Genomic DNA, 20,187 nt, shown 5'->3' with positions numbered 1-20,187 from the left:
AAAGCTGTCTGTCATCTTTTGCAGAGCAAAGCCCTTTATATGAATTACAAATCAGCCTTTAACTAGTTAAATCATGTGTTCTAGTCTACTGCAGAGTTACAATGTGTAAACATTGAGGGACCAGGATTAGTAAACACTGTTGAAGTGTAGAATTGTAATACATACAAGCAGACACAGCATCATTCAAAGACTGGAGTTTGATACTCCTGGTATTGGATATGACTGAAAAACAGTCTCACAGACATTCCTACCTGAACCGTACCTTTATTTGCCAAGGTAGAGTACATGATCAGTGAATATATTCAATGTACAGGCTACTATGTCAGAAACTCATGCTTGGTAATAACTACATGTATTTACAGTACAACTTGCATCCTTGGCACAAAGTTATTACATTTTACTCAATCAATAGGCTTCATTGATGCTTTTCAGAGTGTCTTGAAGTCAATACAACCAGCTATGATATCTGAGGTTCATAGCTAGCTAGCTAGCTAATATTGACATGTAACAATCATGTGCATATTTATTGGGGATTAATGATTAACTGGTGGAAGCAATTAACACTGTTCTGAACTAATATTTATACCAAACATTTTAGGTTCCATACACAGATAGGCTACATAGCTAGCTACACATCCATAGCCATACAATGATATCCTCCACTACACAAAAAGCAAGAAAGGAGTTAACTAACTACATAACTTCAACTGCATGGAAAATATCAGCAAGGCAAACTTACACAATTGTCCATTCAATTTTGCAGTAACTGCTTTAGCTAGCTAGATTCTTTACATCCACTGTTTCACAAGACGACAGCCTGGTTTGCTGGTTTTCTCAAGAGTCCCTAAAACATGAAACAACACAAATTACAATGTCATACTCATGTCAATACGCACATAAAGGTAGCGAGCTAGCAGGCTAATTTTAGCTAGTCAGCTAGCTTGCTAAATATCAATTTTCGTAAATTAACTTTATGACAAAAAAATATGCATAATCGTTTCTCTACATTAACTAACATACTCAACTGTACATTTGTTTGATGATTCGTTATGATGTTATAAATACTTACATTTGGTTCAATCCTAGTATTTTTGTCAGCCATCTTTTCTGGAGAAACTCTCCAGCGTTGGGTCTCAGAGCGTAATATTCATAATAGCAATCACTCGACATGATTGGTCATTGGCCAGCGTTTGCCGCTTGTGATTTGCATAAATTTGGGAAATTCTGTACTTTTCCACCGCTGCCAACGCGGTGTCAACGGACCCGTCCACTAGTGTACAACGGGCCCTCATACAAGCGCATTTTCATCCACGTTCCCTTTCCTCGCAGCCTATCCTGTTTTAACTTGTACCATTTTCAAAAGGACGGAAGAAATTGCGCAGGAGTTGAGCAAATCCAATTGTACTGGTTATGTATCTGTAGGCTACAAGATAGTGATGGGTCGTTTCGCGAACAAATGGCTCTTTTTGAACGGATATTTTCGGGGAAGGTCGGAACCGAATCACTTGTGAAAGAGCCGTTCATTTGGCTCATTGATTTTGATACTGTTACTACTACTTGTTGAGCTCCAGACAGCTATCTGCAGATAAAAACATTCTCTGAAGATGGTCATTCTTCACTGCAGGAACAATGGGTAGTGAGGAGAGAGCCTCATTCTGGTCCACACATCTTTGCAGTGCCATCTAATAATTTGGTCCGTTAAAATGTATGTGAACACACGTGTCAGGATATGATATCATGGCAGGCAACTTGTTAGGCTTTACATGAGAGATTTGCAATTGTTTCATACTCGTAGGTAAAAAAAAAATTAAGCGCGACTGAACGAAGAGTAATAAATAAATAAATGGCTATTTTAGCTGAATGTAGCCAAATAATCCGGATCACCGAAAAGATTCGGGATGCACATCCCTGCTACCAGAAGCATGGCTTTCATTTCTATAGAAACTCTCAGATCCCGCCCATTATATTTTCTGCGTTCTGAAAGTGAAAGGTACTCACTCTAGGGATAAGTTCCGTTTCTATAGAAACATGAGTGACCCAGTGACGTCATAGATCAGCCTTTGTAAAACTCTGTTTTTCTGACCCTGGTCTTGTATCTGCCCTGTATACTGGTTATGTGTATGTAGGCTACAAGAAGCACCTTTTAGTCAGTTTCAATCTTGGGTTCTGTTGATAGAGAAGAGAGAAACAAACACAGTCAAGACTAGATTCTGGTATTTGGCTGTACAAGAAGGTGAGATGATTATTATTATTAATAATTTTTTGATGTGAAGACTTATTACATCACATTACAATACAGTATTAATCATGTTTACAAGTTTCCAAATGTTATTTTAGAAAAAAACTTTTAGTTTAAAAAACTTGTTGGGACCATACTCCTGTCTTTTTTTAGATTGTTTTGTTTGACTTGTTTTAGAAAATCTCATTCTCTGAGCAATTGTATTAGTATACATTATTATACTTTCTGATTTTGCATACAATATAGCTTAGTATTCATATTTATTTTCTGCAGTCTTTTTGCTCATCTTTATCAAGGGTGCCAATAATGTTTTACCTGGTAGGTCAGATTAAAGTGACATTTCACTCCAAAATGAACATTTGTTGATTTATATTTCAGATATTTATAAAACTAACATTTTCAGATCTTTAACTGTTTTTTTTGGTCCTGAAAACGTTTAAAGGGCCAGTGCAGTCAAATTACGTTTTTCCTGTTTGGGGGTTTTATAAAATCCACACCACAAAAAAACAATATACAATACATAGGTACAAAAATAAAAAAGGTTTGTTAAAACCGGTAACAAAACACATTCATCATAAATGTACAAATTGACAGATAAGCAATCTGCAACTTAAATGCACCAAATACCTGTTCATGCCTGTCACTGCCAGAAATAGATTTCAGGCATATTGTTTTCCCGTCTATGAGAGCCAGCTTCTCCTGGTTGATATGACAGATGGCAACATGGTTCAATCTGCTTTGTGTCTTTGTTGAGCGCAGCCACGTCTTCAACCTCCATGACAACCAAATGAAATCAGAATGAAGGCAACAACATTTCTTTTGTTTTGACTACAGGCAGCAAAGATGAGTTGAACCGATAGTTCCAATCTCTGTGTGATGTAAATGTGCAACATGCTTTACTACCACACTGCCTTATAATGGCTGGTCTTAACAATGATTGGGTTAGCTTTTTAACATGAATTAGATTCTGCTTTTATTAGCAATATGATGTATTAACTGTCTGGCAATAGGTATGGCTAGCTAGCTGACCACATAGTACCAGTCTATTATGAATTGTACAGTCCCAAAATATTTTTCTTGTCAGCACTCAAGTTTTCAAGATGTGTAACTTTCAAAATACAGAAATCATCTCCTATGATCCATTTTGCATCATATGATGCTGCGGTTTGATAAAATAAAGGAAACACTTGAGTAAATGAAGGACACAAAGTATATTGAAAGTAGGTGCCTCCACACAGGTGTGGTTCTTGAGTTAATTACGCAAGTAACATCCCATCATGTTTTGGGTCATCACCATTGTGGTTACATGGCTAGAAGAAGAGAGATGTCAGTGACTTTGAAAGAGGGTCTCAAAGGAGCAAAGGGGGTTTAAAGTGTGTGTCACCAGATCTCAATCCAATTGAATACTTATGGGAAATTCTGAGACGGCGTTTTCCATCACAATCAACAAAACACAAAATTATGGAATTTCTCGTGGAAGAATGGTGCCAAGGTGCATTGAAGCTATTCTGGCTGTTCGTGGTGGCCCAGTGCCCTATTAAGAAACGTTATGTTGGTGTTTCCTTTATTTTGGCAGCTACCTGTACATAAATAATTTGCCTACATCTCAAAGTGTAGTCTAGGTGATATAATGTAGGATAATTAACATGAACGTTTAAAGGCTTGATTCTTTTGACATCCTTGAGGCATGTTTGTTAAATCAAATGTTCATAACAGAAAGAAAGGCCAGTGCCTGGTGCACACATCACCCACCTTGCAATCCGAGCGGAGGCCGTTTGAAACTTTTTTACCATGAACATAATTATTTAAAACATGGATGTTTATGTCATTTTATGAGGCATAGCTTACTTTGTTTCAAAGTAGCCTAACCAAAATCCGACCATAGAAATGTTGAGGGAATTATTTTATAAGGACTTCCTTATGCCATTGAAACCAGCATTTCTCTCATGTTCAATTGGATTTCTCATGTTCAACTTTCTTTCATTATCCAGCAGCCAAAGACACAATCCGGCGGGCTCCCTTAATTTGGAGCCCTGTAGCTACCTCTCCTCAGCAAACACCACAAAGAGAGGAAGATAGCGAGAGCATAACATACTTAGTGCATGCTGATGAAGTAAGTATATCCCCGTTACCCCCGCAAGTTATACGCCTGCCACTCTCAGACAGTCCTAGCAAAATTCTTTCTTGAGAAATTGTTATTTGCTAAAAAGCTACTTTTGTCCAATTTAATGGAAATCTACTATAGTAAGGAACTTCATTGTTACCCAGAAATGATTTGATATTGATATAAAATGTCTGCATTGGAACTTTAATGTATTACCTACCACTAGAAATAAGTTACGGATATCATTCCAAACGTTGACACAAACTTTGTTTTGTCTTAGGTCGACCATGGTTGGAAGGGGCATCCTGGGTTGTTTCATTGTGTTTCTGTCTCTGGCCTCAGTATCCTCTATAAAAGGAACCCTTATTTCAATAAAGGACCTCAAGGGAATAGAGTTTGGTCACACCTCTCCTCGGCACGGCCTCATGCTGCTCCACTGGCTAGCCAACAACATTTACAATGACAACAACTGCAACATGAGACTCAATTTCAACCCAACCAGGGGAGACTATGGATTTCATTTCTATGGAAACAGACCACCTTCATTACCTATTCTGCTTCCTGAAAGCGGAAGATACTACTCACTAGGGAATATGAACTGTATTGGCTCAATGATGGCACTTCCTGATTATGTAACTCAAAGATTCTACAACTCAAGGGGACCTGAGAGCAACAGGGACAGGGTCATACTCAGAGTTAGGGAGGAAGAGTCCAATCAGTTCATAGTAGACGAGGTCTATGTCACACAGCACTATCCACTAAATGGAAACACAGGAATTGGCTATGATCCAGACAATACACACCTTGTCAGTTTCAACCTCCTAACACAAATCCAACGTCTCGCAACCATTGGCCGAAATGACATTCCACGTATATATAATGTAGAGATCAACCACAACAGTCTGCAAGAACTGGAAAACATCTGGGGACACACACCTGGTCTGGCACTTCTTCTGGCTATTGTATTGTACTTTACACGTTCCAAAACCTTTTTAATTAAGGAGCAAGCATTTTGTTTCACATCACAACCCCAGAGTGTCATGGAGGATAAGGATAATACATTGATTAAGCTTGAGGTGAAAACCACAGACCGAGGAAAAGCCAGGATCATCTGGAGTGGGATCCCCAAGAGGCTATTAGACCAGGGTGTAATGGTGGTGCTTTATAAGAGCAATGGAAGTGAAAGCAAACTAGACAGGGCCTCGGTCAGGGGCAAGGCCTCTGGGAGTTATAACACCTCAGTACCCCTTAACCCTGGTCTCCAGGTCAGGCTCCATAAGGAGGTAAACAATAGGTGGACTTACTTGGGGTTTGGGTCCACTATCGAAGAGATCTGGAGAGGTTCTGAGTTTCACAATGCCAACCGAGAGATTCCTGTTGATATTATCGGACATGACGGCAATCTGCAGCTATTTGTAAAGGACGGAAAGGCCTGCGCTCGTCTGTACGTAAAGAAATCCTTCACTGCCTGGAAGAAAATGTTTAATAACTCCTGGGTTGGGTTCTACTCTTCCCATAACAAATCCATTCTCAACTATAATACCTGGCAATGGGCAGTGTCTTTTTCTATGGAAAAACGATCAGATCTGGAGGATGTACCTGAGTATGACATCTATGTGTATAACTCCAGTATGGTCATGGCTCCTGGGGTCCAGGCCAGATTCATGCTGCAGAGAAGATCCAGTGAAGCAGCCCGTACTCTGTCCTGGGAGAGAGTTGAGCTCTTCCCGACCAGACAATGTCATAGAGGGATTAGAGATGAGCTGTAGTCACTGTAGGAAATGTCAGAGAGATTTGAAATCTCCCCGTCATGTAGAAAGCATAAAAAATGTACACAATCATTGTATTTTTTGTATTAGCATTATTTTGTACATTGTATTAGCTGTGTTCTCAGATGTCCTTCTTCTGCCTTCCAGTGTTATTAATGGTTTAGTACACATTGGTATCCCATTTCATACTGATTACGCCAAGTTTATATTTTGTTGATATCTGATTATGTAATTGCCTCTGTCAATGTTTGTGAAATTTCTGCACCTTGCTTGTACTTTTTATTCATTGATATAAATGGCTAATGAATGTCATGTGTTTATACGTAGTGTAACAGACCTGAACTTGAAAGAAGGAACCCAAAAACTTTTATCTGTTGATTAATAGTTGCAGTAGAGAAACATACATTTTTGTATGACACTGGGCAAAAACTCCCTTAAATTAAACTTTAATTAAGCCCTGACCCTCCATTTTGGATGTGAGATAAATATAGTACTTTGTTAAGACCAGTAGATGGCAGTACATCACACAGATGTGGCTGCACCAGAGGTATGCAACATGGGTTCCTGGGAGCCACAATGTCTGCTGATATGTACATATCTAACTCAAATCACTCCCTGTACTCCCTGTATGTACTTCCATTCTTGTGTATTTTATTGTATTCCTCTTGTGTTAGTTACTATTTAATTTGGTATTATTATATTTAAACTCTGCCTCATTGGGAAAGGTTTGTATGCAAGCATTTCACTGTAAAGTCTACACCAGTTGTATTCTGCACATGTGACATATATCATTTGATTTGATTTTCTCCCTCTGACTGGTACTTAATTGACCTAATCCCTTAATGTCACTGATTGGTCTGAGAGTGAAGACATTAGGATTCCCCAGTCTAAATCAGTTGCTACATTATACTGTGGTTCTTAATGGTGTAGGTCCTCACCCCTCTGGGCTGACCAAATGGTGGACTGGCTGGTGGGTCATGGCTGATTCATTTTTCAAACCATTGTGCGAAAGGTTTGGAAACAGCTGTAGGTCGACTTCAGTGACTGACTACTGATATGAGATTTGTCAGAAAATAACCATTGTCCAGCTCCATCATAATCCCAGTCATCTTTTCACCCTCACGCTCAGTTTCCTGGAGCATATCTTAAAGGGATACTTTGAGATTTTGGCAATGAGGATGTCGGGATTCGTTCCTTGTTCCTTGTCAAGCATTTGCTTATTGGTGAAATCACCAGTCAGACAATATCTTCTTTAAGTAAATCAATCAAACCTTTATTTATTGCAATTGCAGACAGAAGTTGACAACAGGAACATAGCACGCATGTTTCAGAGTAAGTTCTGCACCCCACCTAAGGGCGCAGCTGATTTTATACATGTGATCACTCCCTAGTGGTATGATCACCTACGTCAATATATGTGTGTATCAATAAGCTGAGGTTACCTTATAAGGCAACCTAGTACAGTAGCTTCTCTGAATTTATTAGACTGGGACAATTCTAACTCAAACACGCCCCTCGTAAAAGCAAGCCACGCAAATCAGTCAGTAAGATTCGATGTTGAATGAGTGAATGCAAGACAAACCAAAACCAAAACCAAAACCAAAAAACCAATTGGCTTACAATAGAGTGATAAGTGTAATCACCAATAATAATTATGTTACAAATGCAATGTTCTATAGAAACTCTCAGACCCCGCCCGTTATATTTTCTGCGTCCTGAAAGTGAAAGGTACTCTAGCGATAAGTTTCATTTCTGATGAAACGAGTGACGTTGTAGATCAGCCTTTGTAAAACTCCGTTTTTCTGACCCTTGTCTTGTATCTTCCCTGTATACTGGTTATGTGTATGTAGGCTACAAGAAGCACCTTTTACTTAGTGTCAATCCTGGGATCTGTTGACAGAAAAGAGAGAAACAAACACAGTCAAGACTAGATTCTGGTGGTAGGCTGCACAAGAAGGTGAGTGAGATGTTTTATTGGAACTAATTTGTTTTATTTTGATGTGAGGACTTGTACATCATATTACAGTATTGATCGTGTTTATGTAACCGATGTGAAATGGCTAGCTAGTTAGCGGTGGTGCGCACTAATAGCGTTTCAATCGGTGAAGTCACTCGCTCTGAAGCCTTGAAGTAGTGGTTCCAATTACTTTGCATTGGGTGCGGCTTTTGTGGCGCGATGGGTAACGATGCTTCGTGGGTGACTGTTGTGTGTGTGCAGAGGGTCCCTGGTTCGGAGCGAGGGACGTAAGTAAAACTGTTACATTTACAAGTTTCCAAATGTTATTTTGGAAAACCTCATCGTACATATTGGGACATTTTGGTCGGATATAGTTACAGTTCACTCCAAAATAAAAGTTTGTCAGATATCTTCTGACATTTTTAGTGCTAACATTTTCAGACCTAGTGTTTTTTTGGGAGTCCTAAAACGTTAAACCTATTGCCAACCACAAGAAATAAGCTACTGATACAGAATATACATACTGTGTAATGTGAGGACTTATTACATCATATTACATTATTGGGACAAAGGTCCGATATGGTGGCAGTTAACTTCAAAATGTTTGTCAGATATTTTCTGATGTTTTGGGGGGGGGTCCTAAAACTTTTAATGTATTCCCGAGCACTAAAAATAAGTTACAGATGTATTTATTTATTTGTTTATTAATTTATTTAATAAATGTGCAAATGTTGACACAATATTTGTTTTGTCTTAGGTCGACCATGGTTGGAAGGGGCATCCTGGGTTGTTTCATCTTGTGTCTGTCTCTGGCATCAGTATGCGCTGTCAGAGGAACCCTTAATTCAATAAAGGACCTCAAGGGAATACAGTTTGGTCACACCTTTCCTCGGCACAGCCTCATGCTGCTCCACTGGCTAGCCGACAACATTCACATTGACAACAACAACAAAATGAGACTCAATTTCAACCCAACCAGGGGAGACTATGGCTTTCATTTCTATGGAAACAGACCACCTTCATTACCTATTCTGCTTCCTGGAAGCGGAAGTTACTACTCACTAGGGAATATGAACAGTTTTGGCTCAAGGGGACTTCCTGATTATGTAACTCAAAGATTATACAACTCAAGGGGACCTGAGAGCAACATGGACAGGGTCGTACTCAGAGTTAGGGAGGAAGAGTCCAATCCGTTCATAGTAGACGAGGTCTATGTCACACAGCACTATCGACGAAATGAAAACAGAGGAAGTGCCTATGATCCAGCCAATACATACCGTGTCAGTTTCAACCTCTTAACACAAATCCAACGTCTCATTTGCCAAAATGAGATTCCACGTATATATAATGTAGAGATCAACCACAACAGTCTGCAAGAACTGAAAAACATCTGGGGACACACACCTGGTTTGGCACTTCTTCTGGCTATTGTATTGTCCTTTACACTTCCCAAAGTCAAAGGCGGTTGTGCGCAGGCAGTTGAAACCCAAAGTGACATGGAGGATAAGGATAATACATTGATTAAGCTTGAGTTGAAAACCACAGATAGAGGAAAAGCCAGGATCATCTGGAGTGGGATCCCCAAGAGGCTATTAGACCAGGGTGTAATGGTGGTGCTTCATAGGAACAATAACAGTGACAGTAAGAGCGAGCTGGACAGATCATCAGTCGGGGGCCAAACCTCTGGGAGCTATAACACCTCAGTACCCCTTAACCCTGGTCTCCAGGTCAGGCTCCATAAGGTAACATATTGGTGGGGGTTGTGGTCCACTATCGGAGAGGAGATCTGGAGAGGTTCTGAGTTTCACGATGCCAACAGAGAGATCCCTGTTGATATTATCAGACATGACGCCAGTCTGCAGCTCTTCGTAAAGGATGGAAAGGCCTGCGCTCGTCTGTACGTAAAGAAATCCTTCACTGCCTGGAAGAAAACGTTTAATAACTCCTGGGTTGGGTTCTACTCTTCCCATAACAAATCCATGCTCAACTATAATACCTGGCAATGGGCAGTGTCTTTTTCTATGGAAAAACGATCAGATCTGGAGGATGTACCTGAGTATGACATCTATGTGTATAACTCTAGCATGGTCATGTCTCCTGGGGTCCAGGCCAGATTCATGCTGCAGAGAAGATCCAGTGAAGCAGCCCGTACTCTGCCCTGGGAGAGAGTTGTGCTCAGCGCGACCAGACCATATCAGAGTGGGAATACAGATGAGCTGTAGTCACTGTATGAATTAACAGAGACATTTGGAATCTCCCCGTCATGTAGAAAGCATAAAAAAATGTACACAATCATTATATTTTTTGTATTAGCATTGTTTTGTACATATTTCTCGGATGTCCTTCTTCTGCCTTCCAGTGTTATTAATGGTTTAGTACACATTGGTATCCCATTTCATATTAGGACTTCCGGCGCCGACCAAGATGGCCGCCTCGCTTCGCGTTCCTTGGAAAATATGCAGTATTTTGTTTTTTTATGTGTTATTCCTTACATTGGTACCCCAGGTAATCTTAGGTTTCATTACATACAGTCGGGAGGAACTACTGAATATAAGAGCAACGTCAACTCACCATCGTTCCAACCAGGAATATGACTTTCCCGAAACGGATCCAGTGTTTTGGCTTCCACCCAATACAATGGATCTGATCCCAGCCGGCGACCCTATGCGACGCCGTAAAAGGGGCAAACGTAGCGGTCTCCTGGTCAGGCTTTCGGAGACAGGCACATCGCGCTCCACTCCCTAGCATACTACTCGCCAATGTCCAGTCTCTTGACAATAAGGTTGATGAAATCCGAGCACGGGTGACATTCCAGAGAGACATCAGAGATTGTAACGTTCTCTGCTTCACGGAAACATGGCTAACTCAAGAGACGCTAACGGAGTCGGTGCAGCCAGCTGGTTTCTTCACGCATCGCGCCGACAGAAACATACATCTTTCTGGTAAGAAGAGGGGCGGGGGTGTATGCCTTATGATTAACGAGACGTGGTGTGATCATAACAACATACAGGAACTCAAGTCATTCTGTTCACCTGATCTAGAACTCCTCACAATCAAATGTCGACCGCATTATCTACCAAGGGAATTCTCTTCGATTATAATCACAGCCGTATATATTCCCCCCCAAGCAGACACACCGATGGCCCTGAACGAACTTTATCTGACTCTTTGTAAACTGGAAACTACACACCCTGAGGCTGCATTCATCGTAGCTGGGGACTTTAACAAGGCTAATCTGAAAACAAAACTCCCTAAATTCTATCAGCATATCGATTGTGCTACCAGGGCTGGTAAAACCTTGGATCATTGTTATACTAACTTCCGCGACGCATATAAGGCCCTCCCCCGCCCTCCTTTCGGAAAAGCTGACCACGACTCCATTTTGTTGCTCCCAGCCTACAAACAGAAACTAAAACAACAAGCTCCCTCGCTCAGGTCTGTTCAACGCTGGTCCGACCAATCTGATTCCACGCTTGAAGACTGCTTCGATCACGCGGATTGGAATATGTTTCGCATTGCGTCCAACAACAACATTGACGAATATGCTGATTCGGTGAGCGAGTTCATTAGAAAGTGCATTGACGATGACGTACCCACAGCAACGATTAAAACATTCCCAAACCAGAAACCGTGGATTGACGGCAGCATTCGCGTGAAACTGAAAGCGCGAACAACTGCGTTTAACCAGGGCAAGGTGACCGGAAACATGACCGAATACAAACAGTGTAGCTATTCTCTCCGCAAGGCAATCAAACAAGCTAAGTCCCAGTACAGAGACAAAATAGAGTCGCAATTCCACAGCTCAGACACAAGAGGTATGTGGCAGGGTCTACAGTCAATCACGGATTACAAAAAGAAAACCAGCCCCGTCGCGGACCAGGATGTCTTGCTCCCAGACAGGCTAAATAACTTTTTTGCTCGCTTTGAGGACAATACAGTGCCACTGACACGGCCCGCTACCAAAACCTGCGGGCTCTCCTTCACTGCAGCCGAGGTGAGTAAAACATTTAAACGTGTTAACCCTCGCAAGGCTGCAGGCCCAGACGGCATTCCCAGCCGCGTCCTCAGAGCATGCGCAGACCAGCTAGCTGGTGTGTTTACGGACATATTCAATCAATCCTTATCCCAGTCTGCTGTTCCCACATGCTTCAAGAGGGCCACCATTGTTCCTGTTCCCAAGAAAGCTAAGGTAACTGAGCTAAACGACTACCGCCCCGTAGCACTAACTTCCGTCATCATGAAGTGCTTTGAGAGACTAGTCAAGGACCATATCACCTCCACCCTACCGGACACCCTAGACCCACTCCAATTTGCTTACCGACCCAATAGGTCCACAGACGACGCAATCGCAACCACACTGCACACTGCCCTAACCCATCTGGACAAGAGGAATACCTTTGTGAGAATGCTGTTCATCGACTACAGCTCAGCATTTAACACCATAGTACCCTCCAAACTCGTCATCAAGCTCGAGACCCTGGGTCTCGACCCCGCCCTGTGCAACTGGGTCCTGGACTTCCTGACGGGCCGGCCCCAGGTGGTGAGGGTAGGTAACAACATCTCCACCCCGCTGATCCTCAACACTGGGGCCCCACAAAGGTGCGTTCTGAGCCCTCTCCTGTACTCCCTGTTCACCCACGACTGCGTGGCCATGCACGCCTCCAACTCAATCATCAAGTTTGCGGATGACACTACAGTGGTAGGCTTGATTACCAACAACGACAAGACGGCCTACAGGGAGGAGGTGAGGGCCCTCGGAGTGTGGTGTCAGGAAAATAACCTCACACTCAACGTCAACAAAACAAAGGAGATGATTGTGGACTTCAGGAAACAGCAGAGGGAGCACCCCCCTATCCACATCGACGGGTCAGTAGTGGAGAAGGTGGAAAGTTTTAAGTTCCTTGGTGTACACATCACGGACAAACTGAATTGGTCCACCCACACAGACAGCGTTGTGAAGAAGGCGCAGCAGCGCCTCTTCAACCTCAGGAGGCTGAAGAAATTCGGCTTGTCACCAAAAGCACTCACAAACTTCTACAGATGCACAATCGAGAGCATCCTGTCGGGCTGTATCACCGCCTGGTACGGCAACTGCTCCGCCCACAACCGTAAGGCTCTCCAGAGGGTAGTGAGGTCTGCACAACGCATCACCGGGGGCAAACTACCTGCCCTCCAGGACACCTACACCACCCGATGTCACAGGAAGGCCATAAAGATCATCAAGGACAACAACCACCCAAGCCACTGCCTTTTCACCCCGCTATCATCCAGAAGGCGAGGTCAGTACAGGTGCATCAAAGCAGGGACCGAGAGACTGAAAAACAGCTTCTATCTCAAGGCCATCAGACTGTTAAACAGCCACCACTAACATTTAGCGGCCGCTGCCAACATACTGACTCAACTCCAGCCACTTTAATAATGGGAATTGATGGAAATTATGTAAAAATGTACCACTAGCCACTTTAAACAATGCCACTTAATATAATGTTTACATACCCTACATTACTCATCTCATATGTATATGTATATACTGTACTCTATATCATCTACTGCATCTTGCCATCTTTATGTAATACATGTATCACTAGCCACTTTAAACTATGCCACTTTATGTTTACATACCCTACATTACTCATCTCATATGTATATACTGTACTCTATACCATCTACTGCATCTTGCCTATGCCGTTCTGTACCATCACTCATTCATATATCTTTATGTACATATTCTTTATCCCTTTACACTTGTGTGTATAAGGTAGTAGTTGTGGAATTGTTAGGTTAGATTACTTGTTGGTTATTACTGCATTGTCGGAACTAGAAGCGCAAGCATTTCGCTACACTCGCATTAACATCTGCTAACCATGTGTATGTGACAAATAAAATTTGATTTGATTTGATTACGCCAAGTTGATATTTTTGTTGATTACTGATTATGTAATTGCCTCTAGATGTTTGTTTAATTGATGGACCTTGTTTGTACTTTTTATTGATTGATTTAAATGGCTAATGAATGTCATGTGTTTACGTAGTGTAACAGACCTTGAAAGAAGGAACCCAAAGACACACAAACACAAACGCACGCACGCACGCACGCACACACACACACACACACACACACACACACACACACACACACTATGGTATTCACATCTTCAAAGGTAGGCTGTTTATTAGGACCTGATTAATTTGCCATATGTTTCCAGCAGGAACTCCCTCTTTAAACCTTTAATTAAACACATCATTGCCAATTAAGGCTAATTAGGGGAACGCTTGACAGGAGGACAAGTACTGTAGCACACTATAATGTTAAGGATAACCATGAAGGGTCTATTTACTAAACTTTTGATTAATGATTAACGCAGTTACTTGATAAAGTTTAAATATTCTCATGTGCTTCCTTTCTTCCACCTCATTTCAGATGACTCTCCTAATGCTCTCAGATTTCCATTTTTTACCTTTATTTAACTAGGCAAGTCAGTTAAAAACAAATTCTTATTTTCAATGACGAACTAGGAACAGTCGGTTAACTGCCTTGTTCAGGGGCAGAACAATAGATTTTTATCTTGTCAACTCAGGGATTCAATCTTGCAACCTTTCGGTTACTAGTCCAACACTCAACCACTAGGTTACCTGCCGCCCCATTCTGAGGGTCGTGATACATGCGTCAACAAGCTTCTGCATAACTGAGCGCTAAAATAGAATTTGGTTCCATTTGAGACGCTTGACGTGCTGCAAGTCCCACCTCTAACATCTCCTCATCACGAGCATAATAACCTACGTGGGTGCTTGAAAGATGAACAAGGAGAGATTCATTAAAGATAACTAACTAAAACTAACTAGGTTTCTACATTTATCTGTTGATTAATAGTTGGAGTAGAGAAACATACAATTTTGTATGACACTAGGGAAAACTCCCTTAAATGAAACTTAAATTAAGCCCTGACCCTCCATTTTGGATGTGAGATAAATATAGTACTTTGTTAAGACCAGTAGATGGCAGTACATCACACAGATGTGGCTAGACCAGAGGTATGCAACATGGGTTCCTGGGAGCCACAATGTCTGCTGATATGTACATATCTAACTCAAATCACTCCCTGTATGTACTTCCATTCTTGTGTATTTTATTGTATTCCTCTTGTGTTTGTTACTATTTAATTTGGTATTATTATATTTAAACTCTGCCTCATTGGGAAAGGTTTGTATGCAAGCATTTCACTGTAAAGTCTACACCAGTTGATTTCTGCACATGTGACGTATAACATGTACTGGTTATGTGTCTGTAGGCTACAAGATAGTGATGAGTAATTTCGCAAACAAAGGACTCTTTTTGAATAGATTTTTTTGGTGAAGGTGGATTCCGAATCACCTGTGTAAAAGATGTAATTTGGCTCCCTGATTTGCATATTGTTACTACTGCTTCTTGATCATCTGCAGATCAAAGCATTAGTTGAAGATGGTTATTCCTCACTGCAGGAACAATGGGAAGTGAGGAGAGAGCCTCATTCTGGTCCATGCATTTTTGCAGCAAATAGTTTTTTGCAGGTCACCTAATAATTTGGTCAATTAAACTGTATTTGAACTCACATGTCACGATCTCATATCATGGCAGGCAACTTTTTAGGCTTTACATGAAAGGTTGCAATTTTTTTCCACATTTTTATCGTGAACTAAGTGCTGTTTGGGAGCCAAATAAATGGCACTTTTAGCTGAAAGAAGAAAAATTATCTGGCTCACCAAAAAAACTCGGAATGCACATCCCTGCTACGAGAAACATGGCTTTCATTTCTATAGAAACTCTCAGACCCCGCCCATTAAATTTTCTGCATTCTGAAAGTGAAAGGTACTCTAGCGATAAGTTTCATTTCTGATGAAACATGAGTGACCCAGTGATGTCATAGATCAGCCTTTGTAAAACTGTTTTTTTGACCCTGGTCTTGTATCTGCCCTGTATACTGGTTATGTGTATGTGTATGTGTATGTAGGCTACAAGAAGCACCTTTTAGTTAGTTTCAATCCTGGGATCTGTTGACAGAAAAGAGAGAAACAAACACAGTCAAGACTAGATTCTGGTGGTAGGCTGCACAAGAAGGTGAGTGAGATTTTTTTATTGGAACTAATTTGTTTTATTTTGATGTGAGGACTTAATACATCATATTACAGTATTGATCGTGTTTAAGTGTTTCCAAATGTTATTTTGGAAAACCTCATCGTACATATTGGGACATTTTGGTCTGATATAGTTACAGTTCACATTTTCAGACCTAGCATTTTTTGGGAGTCCTAAAACGTTAAACATATTTCCAACCACAAGAAATAAGCTACTGATAAAGACTATACATACCGTGTAATGTGAGGACTTATTAACTCATATTACATTATTGGGACATTGGTCCGATATGGTGACAGTTAACTTCAAAATGTTTGTCAGATATTTTCTGATGTTTTTTTGGGGGGTCCTAAAGCTTTTAACGTATTTTAACGTATTGCCGAGCACTAGAAATAAGTTACAGATGTATTTATTAATTTATTTATTTAATAAATGTGCAAATGTTGACAAAGTATTTGTTTTGTTACAGGCTGGCCATGGTTGGAAGGGGCATCCTGGGTTGTTTCATCTTGTGTCTGTCTCTGGCCTCAGTATGCGCTGTCAGAGGAACCCTTAAATCAATAGATGATCTCAGAGACATAGAGTTTGGTCACACCTCTCCTCGACACGGCCTCATGCTGCTCCACTGGCTAGCCAACAACATTCACATTGACAACAACGGCAACATGAGACTCAATTTCAACCCAACCAGGGGAGACTATGGCTTTCATTTATATGGAAACAGACCCTGTTCATTACCTATTCTGCTTCCTGGAAGCGGAAGATACTACTCACTAGGGAATATGAACAGTATTGACTCAATGATGGCACTTCCTGATTGTGTCACGCAAAGTTTCTACAACTCAAGGGGACCTGAGAACAACAGGGACAGGGTCATACTCAGAGTTAGGGAGGAAGAGTCCAATCCGTTCATTGCAGATGAGGTCTATGTCACACAGCACTATCCACCAAATGAAAACAGAGGAAGTGCATATGATCCAGACAATACATATCGTGTCAATGTCAGCCTCCTTAGACAAATCCAAAGTCTACCAACCATTGACCAAATTGAGATTCCACGTATATATAATGTAGAGATCAACCACAACAGTCTGCAGAGTCTGGAAAACATCTGGGGACACACACCTGGTCTGGCACTTCTTCTGGCTATTGTATTGTACTTTACACGTCCCAAAACCTTGTTATTTAAGGAGCAATCTCTTCGTTTAACATCTCAACCCCAGAGTGGCATGGATAACCCCAGAGTGGAGGACGATAATACATTGATTAAGCTTGAGGTGAAAACCACAGATAGAGGAAAAGCCAGGATCATCTGGAGTGGGATCCCCAAGAGGCTATTAGACCAGGGTGTAATGGTGGTTCTTCATAGGAACAATAACAGTGACAGTAAGAGCGAGCTGGACAGATCATCAGTCGGGGGCCAAGCCTCTGGGAGCTATAACACCTCAGTACCCCTTAACCCTGGTCTCCAGGTCAGGCTCCATAAGGAGGTAAACAATTGGTGGACTTACTTGGGGTTTGGGTCCACAATCGGAGAGGAGATCTGGAAAGGTTCTGAGTTTCACAATGCCAACCGAGAGATTCCTGTTGATATTATCGGCTGTGATGCCAGTCTGCAGCTCTTTGTAAAGGATGGAAAGGCCTGCGCTCGTCTGTACGTAAAGAAATCCTTCACTGCCTGGAAGAAAACGTTTATTAACTCCTGGGTTGGGTTCTACTCTTCTGAAGGCACCTTGGATCATAAGACCTGGCAATGGGCTGTAAAGTTCTCTGAGGAAAGCCGCTCAGATTTGGAAGAAATATCTGAGTATGATGTCTATGTGTACAAGTCTCGTATGACCATGTCTCCTGGGGTCCAGGCCAGATTCATACTGGAGAAATCTGGGGGTGAAAAGGCACGCACTCCACCCTGGGAGAGACTTGTCCAGGGGTGAGCTCACCTGATAACATGATATATGACATTGATATTCTCATTTTTAACTGCTTGTGTAATTGCTTTTGTTCAACATTTATGTACCCTGCTTTTCATTTCGATGTATTTTAATTGTTCATCTGTGTGAAGTGTAAAAGAGAATATGTTCCCAAAAAGCTACCTGGTATCCCTTCTGTTCCTCTTTCTTTGCTATTTTGAGGGGATGACTACGGGTTGTTGGTGTGGGAGGGAGTCTTGACCTGTCCTCATGACAAATCATTCAGTACATTAAATGGTCTTTTTCTCTTTTTTTCTTTTTGATTTATCATGGGCGGGAGATCTTTGTAGGGGAAAAGTGGATACCTAGTCAGTTGTACAACTGAATGCATTCAACTAAAATGTATATTCCTCATTTTACCCAATCGCTCTGAATCCACATCATCGAAGCCCGGGAAGCAGTTGTTGGGGGTTAATTGCCTTGCTCAAGGGCAGAACGGCAGATTTTTCCACCTTGGCGGCCTGGGGATTTGAACCAGTAACCTTACTGGGTTGCTGGCCAAATGCTCTTATCCACCATGCTAGCTGCTTTTGTTGTTTCTGTTTGTTGGTGTTAATTTTTGTGTTTTGTGAAAATTCTATAAAAATGGAATCACAAAAAAACTATGATAAATTCAGCGAAAATATACAATAAAAACCTAAGAAAAACGAACAAAATGGTGGCGTTGTAATCATCCCAGGATCCACTCTTGAGCCCTTCAATGATATTCTCCTGGAAGATGAGTGTGAAAAGATGACTGGGATTATGATGGAGCTGGACAATGGTGATTTTGGACAAATCTCATATCAGTAATCGGTCTACAGTGGTTTCCATTCCTATTCACACTATGTTTTTCAAATGGAATCAGCCATGACCCACCAGCCAGTCCTGACCCACCATTTAGGAAAGTGAAACACAATGTAAGGTCAGCCCAGAGGGGTGGGGAACTCCATCACCATGAACCACAGTGTGATGATGTAGCAACTGATTTAGACCAGGGAATCCTGGTGACTTCACTCAGACCAATCATTGGTATTAAAGGATCAGGTACATTTAGTGCCAGTCAAAGTGAGAAGAGAAAATCTGCAGACATTGTGGGTCCCAGGAACCCATGTTGCATACCTCTGGTCCAACCACAGCTGTGTGATGTACTGCCATCTACTGGACTTTACAAAGTACTATATTTATCTCACATCAGGGCTGAGTTTCATTTAGATATTTTTGACCCAGAGTCATACAAAATTGTGTGTTTCTCTACTCCAACAATTAATCCACAGATAAAAGGGAAAACCTAGTTAGTCTGATTAATCTTTAATTACGTACTGAGTATGTGAGTTAGTATCACTGAGGTATCTACTTACGTTCACATACACCGTTTCATGGTTGCTGTCATCTTTCTTACTGGGATTACTCTCCCTGCACTAGCGCTCAGTGCTCACTGGACAGACAGCAGTATGCCGTGAACATGCTCTGGGAACTCAGAGCACATGGACAGCTAAATAAGCCAATGGCACTACACCTGGCTAGCTGGGGTCATGACCTCAGAGCATGAACATTTAAATATCTTCGGCTCTCCGTCAACAAACAACTGTAATAGTTCAATGGATGTTTTGTGCGCAAAGGTGATGACTAAAGTGTCTCATTAGTAATTTTCTCATTTGACTTCTCTATGGGGCCATCAGTGGGAACTGTCTTTCTCAGCCTGATTCAGTTAAACTGCAATACCGAAACAATACTCAAATCAAATCAAATTTTATTTGTCACATACACATGGTTAGCAGATGTTAATGCGAGTGTAGTGAAATGCTTGTGCTTCTAGTTCCGACAATGCAGTAATAACCAGCAAGTAATCTAACCTAACAATTCCACAACTACTACCTTATACACACAAGTGTAAAGGGATAAAGAATATGTACATAAAGATATATGAATGAGTGATGGTACAGAACGGCATAGGCAAGATGCAGTAGATGGTATAGAGTACAGTATATACATATGAGATGAGTAATGTAGGGTATGTAAAGATAAAGTGGCATAGTTTAAAGTGGCTAGTGAT

The 20,187-nt window shown here is 41.4% G+C and overlaps 2 protein-coding genes across 5 annotated transcripts; both read left to right on the top strand.

Annotated features, from left to right (window-relative positions):
• The first annotated feature begins 2,092 nt into the window (after positions 1 to 2,092).
• Positions 2,093 to 6,424, top strand: LOC120056123. 2 transcript variants are annotated; one of them, XM_039004316.1, is made up of 3 exons: positions 2,093 to 2,233; positions 4,234 to 4,352; positions 4,624 to 6,424. In XM_039004316.1, exons 2-3 carry the CDS (start codon positions 4,342 to 4,344, stop codon positions 6,110 to 6,112), a joined length of 1,500 nt encoding a protein of 499 aa, XP_038860244.1. In that variant the 5' UTR covers positions 2,093 to 2,233; positions 4,234 to 4,341; the 3' UTR covers positions 6,113 to 6,424. The 2 variants fall into 2 exon arrangements, with proteins under 2 accessions (XP_038860244.1, XP_038860243.1); XM_039004315.1 differs by having other exon boundaries at positions 4,231 to 4,352.
• A 1,122-nt stretch (positions 6,425 to 7,546) lies between these two features.
• LOC120056124 lies at positions 7,547 to 18,794 on the top strand. 3 transcript variants are annotated; one of them, XM_039004319.1, is made up of 3 exons: positions 7,547 to 8,069; positions 8,827 to 10,018; positions 17,889 to 18,794. In XM_039004319.1, the coding sequence occupies exons 2-3, from the start codon at positions 8,834 to 8,836 to the stop codon at positions 18,114 to 18,116; spliced, it is 1,413 nt and encodes a 470-aa protein (XP_038860247.1). In that variant the 5' UTR covers positions 7,547 to 8,069; positions 8,827 to 8,833; the 3' UTR covers positions 18,117 to 18,794. The 3 variants fall into 3 exon arrangements, with proteins under 3 accessions (XP_038860247.1, XP_038860246.1, XP_038860245.1); XM_039004318.1 differs by lacking the exon at positions 17,889 to 18,794 and having other exon boundaries at positions 8,827 to 10,532; XM_039004317.1 differs by lacking the exons at positions 7,547 to 8,069; positions 8,827 to 10,018 and adding an exon at positions 15,955 to 16,164 and having other exon boundaries at positions 16,652 to 18,794.
• The last annotated feature ends 1,393 nt before the right edge of the window (positions 18,795 to 20,187 follow it).

Source organism: Salvelinus namaycush, chromosome 11 (genome assembly GCF_016432855.1).
Source record: "Salvelinus namaycush isolate Seneca chromosome 11, SaNama_1.0, whole genome shotgun sequence".
NCBI classification, from domain to species: Eukaryota; Metazoa; Chordata; class Actinopteri; order Salmoniformes; family Salmonidae; genus Salvelinus; species Salvelinus namaycush.
The sequence above is the reverse complement of the archived record's forward strand: the minus strand, read 5'-3'. Positions and strand labels throughout refer to the sequence as shown.

Excerpts from the sequence above, each read along its gene's own strand:
- LOC120056124 (XM_039004317.1), top strand. The coding sequence starts at position 16,659 with ATGGTTGGAAGGGGCATCCTGGGTTGTTTCATCTTGTGTCTGTCTCTG.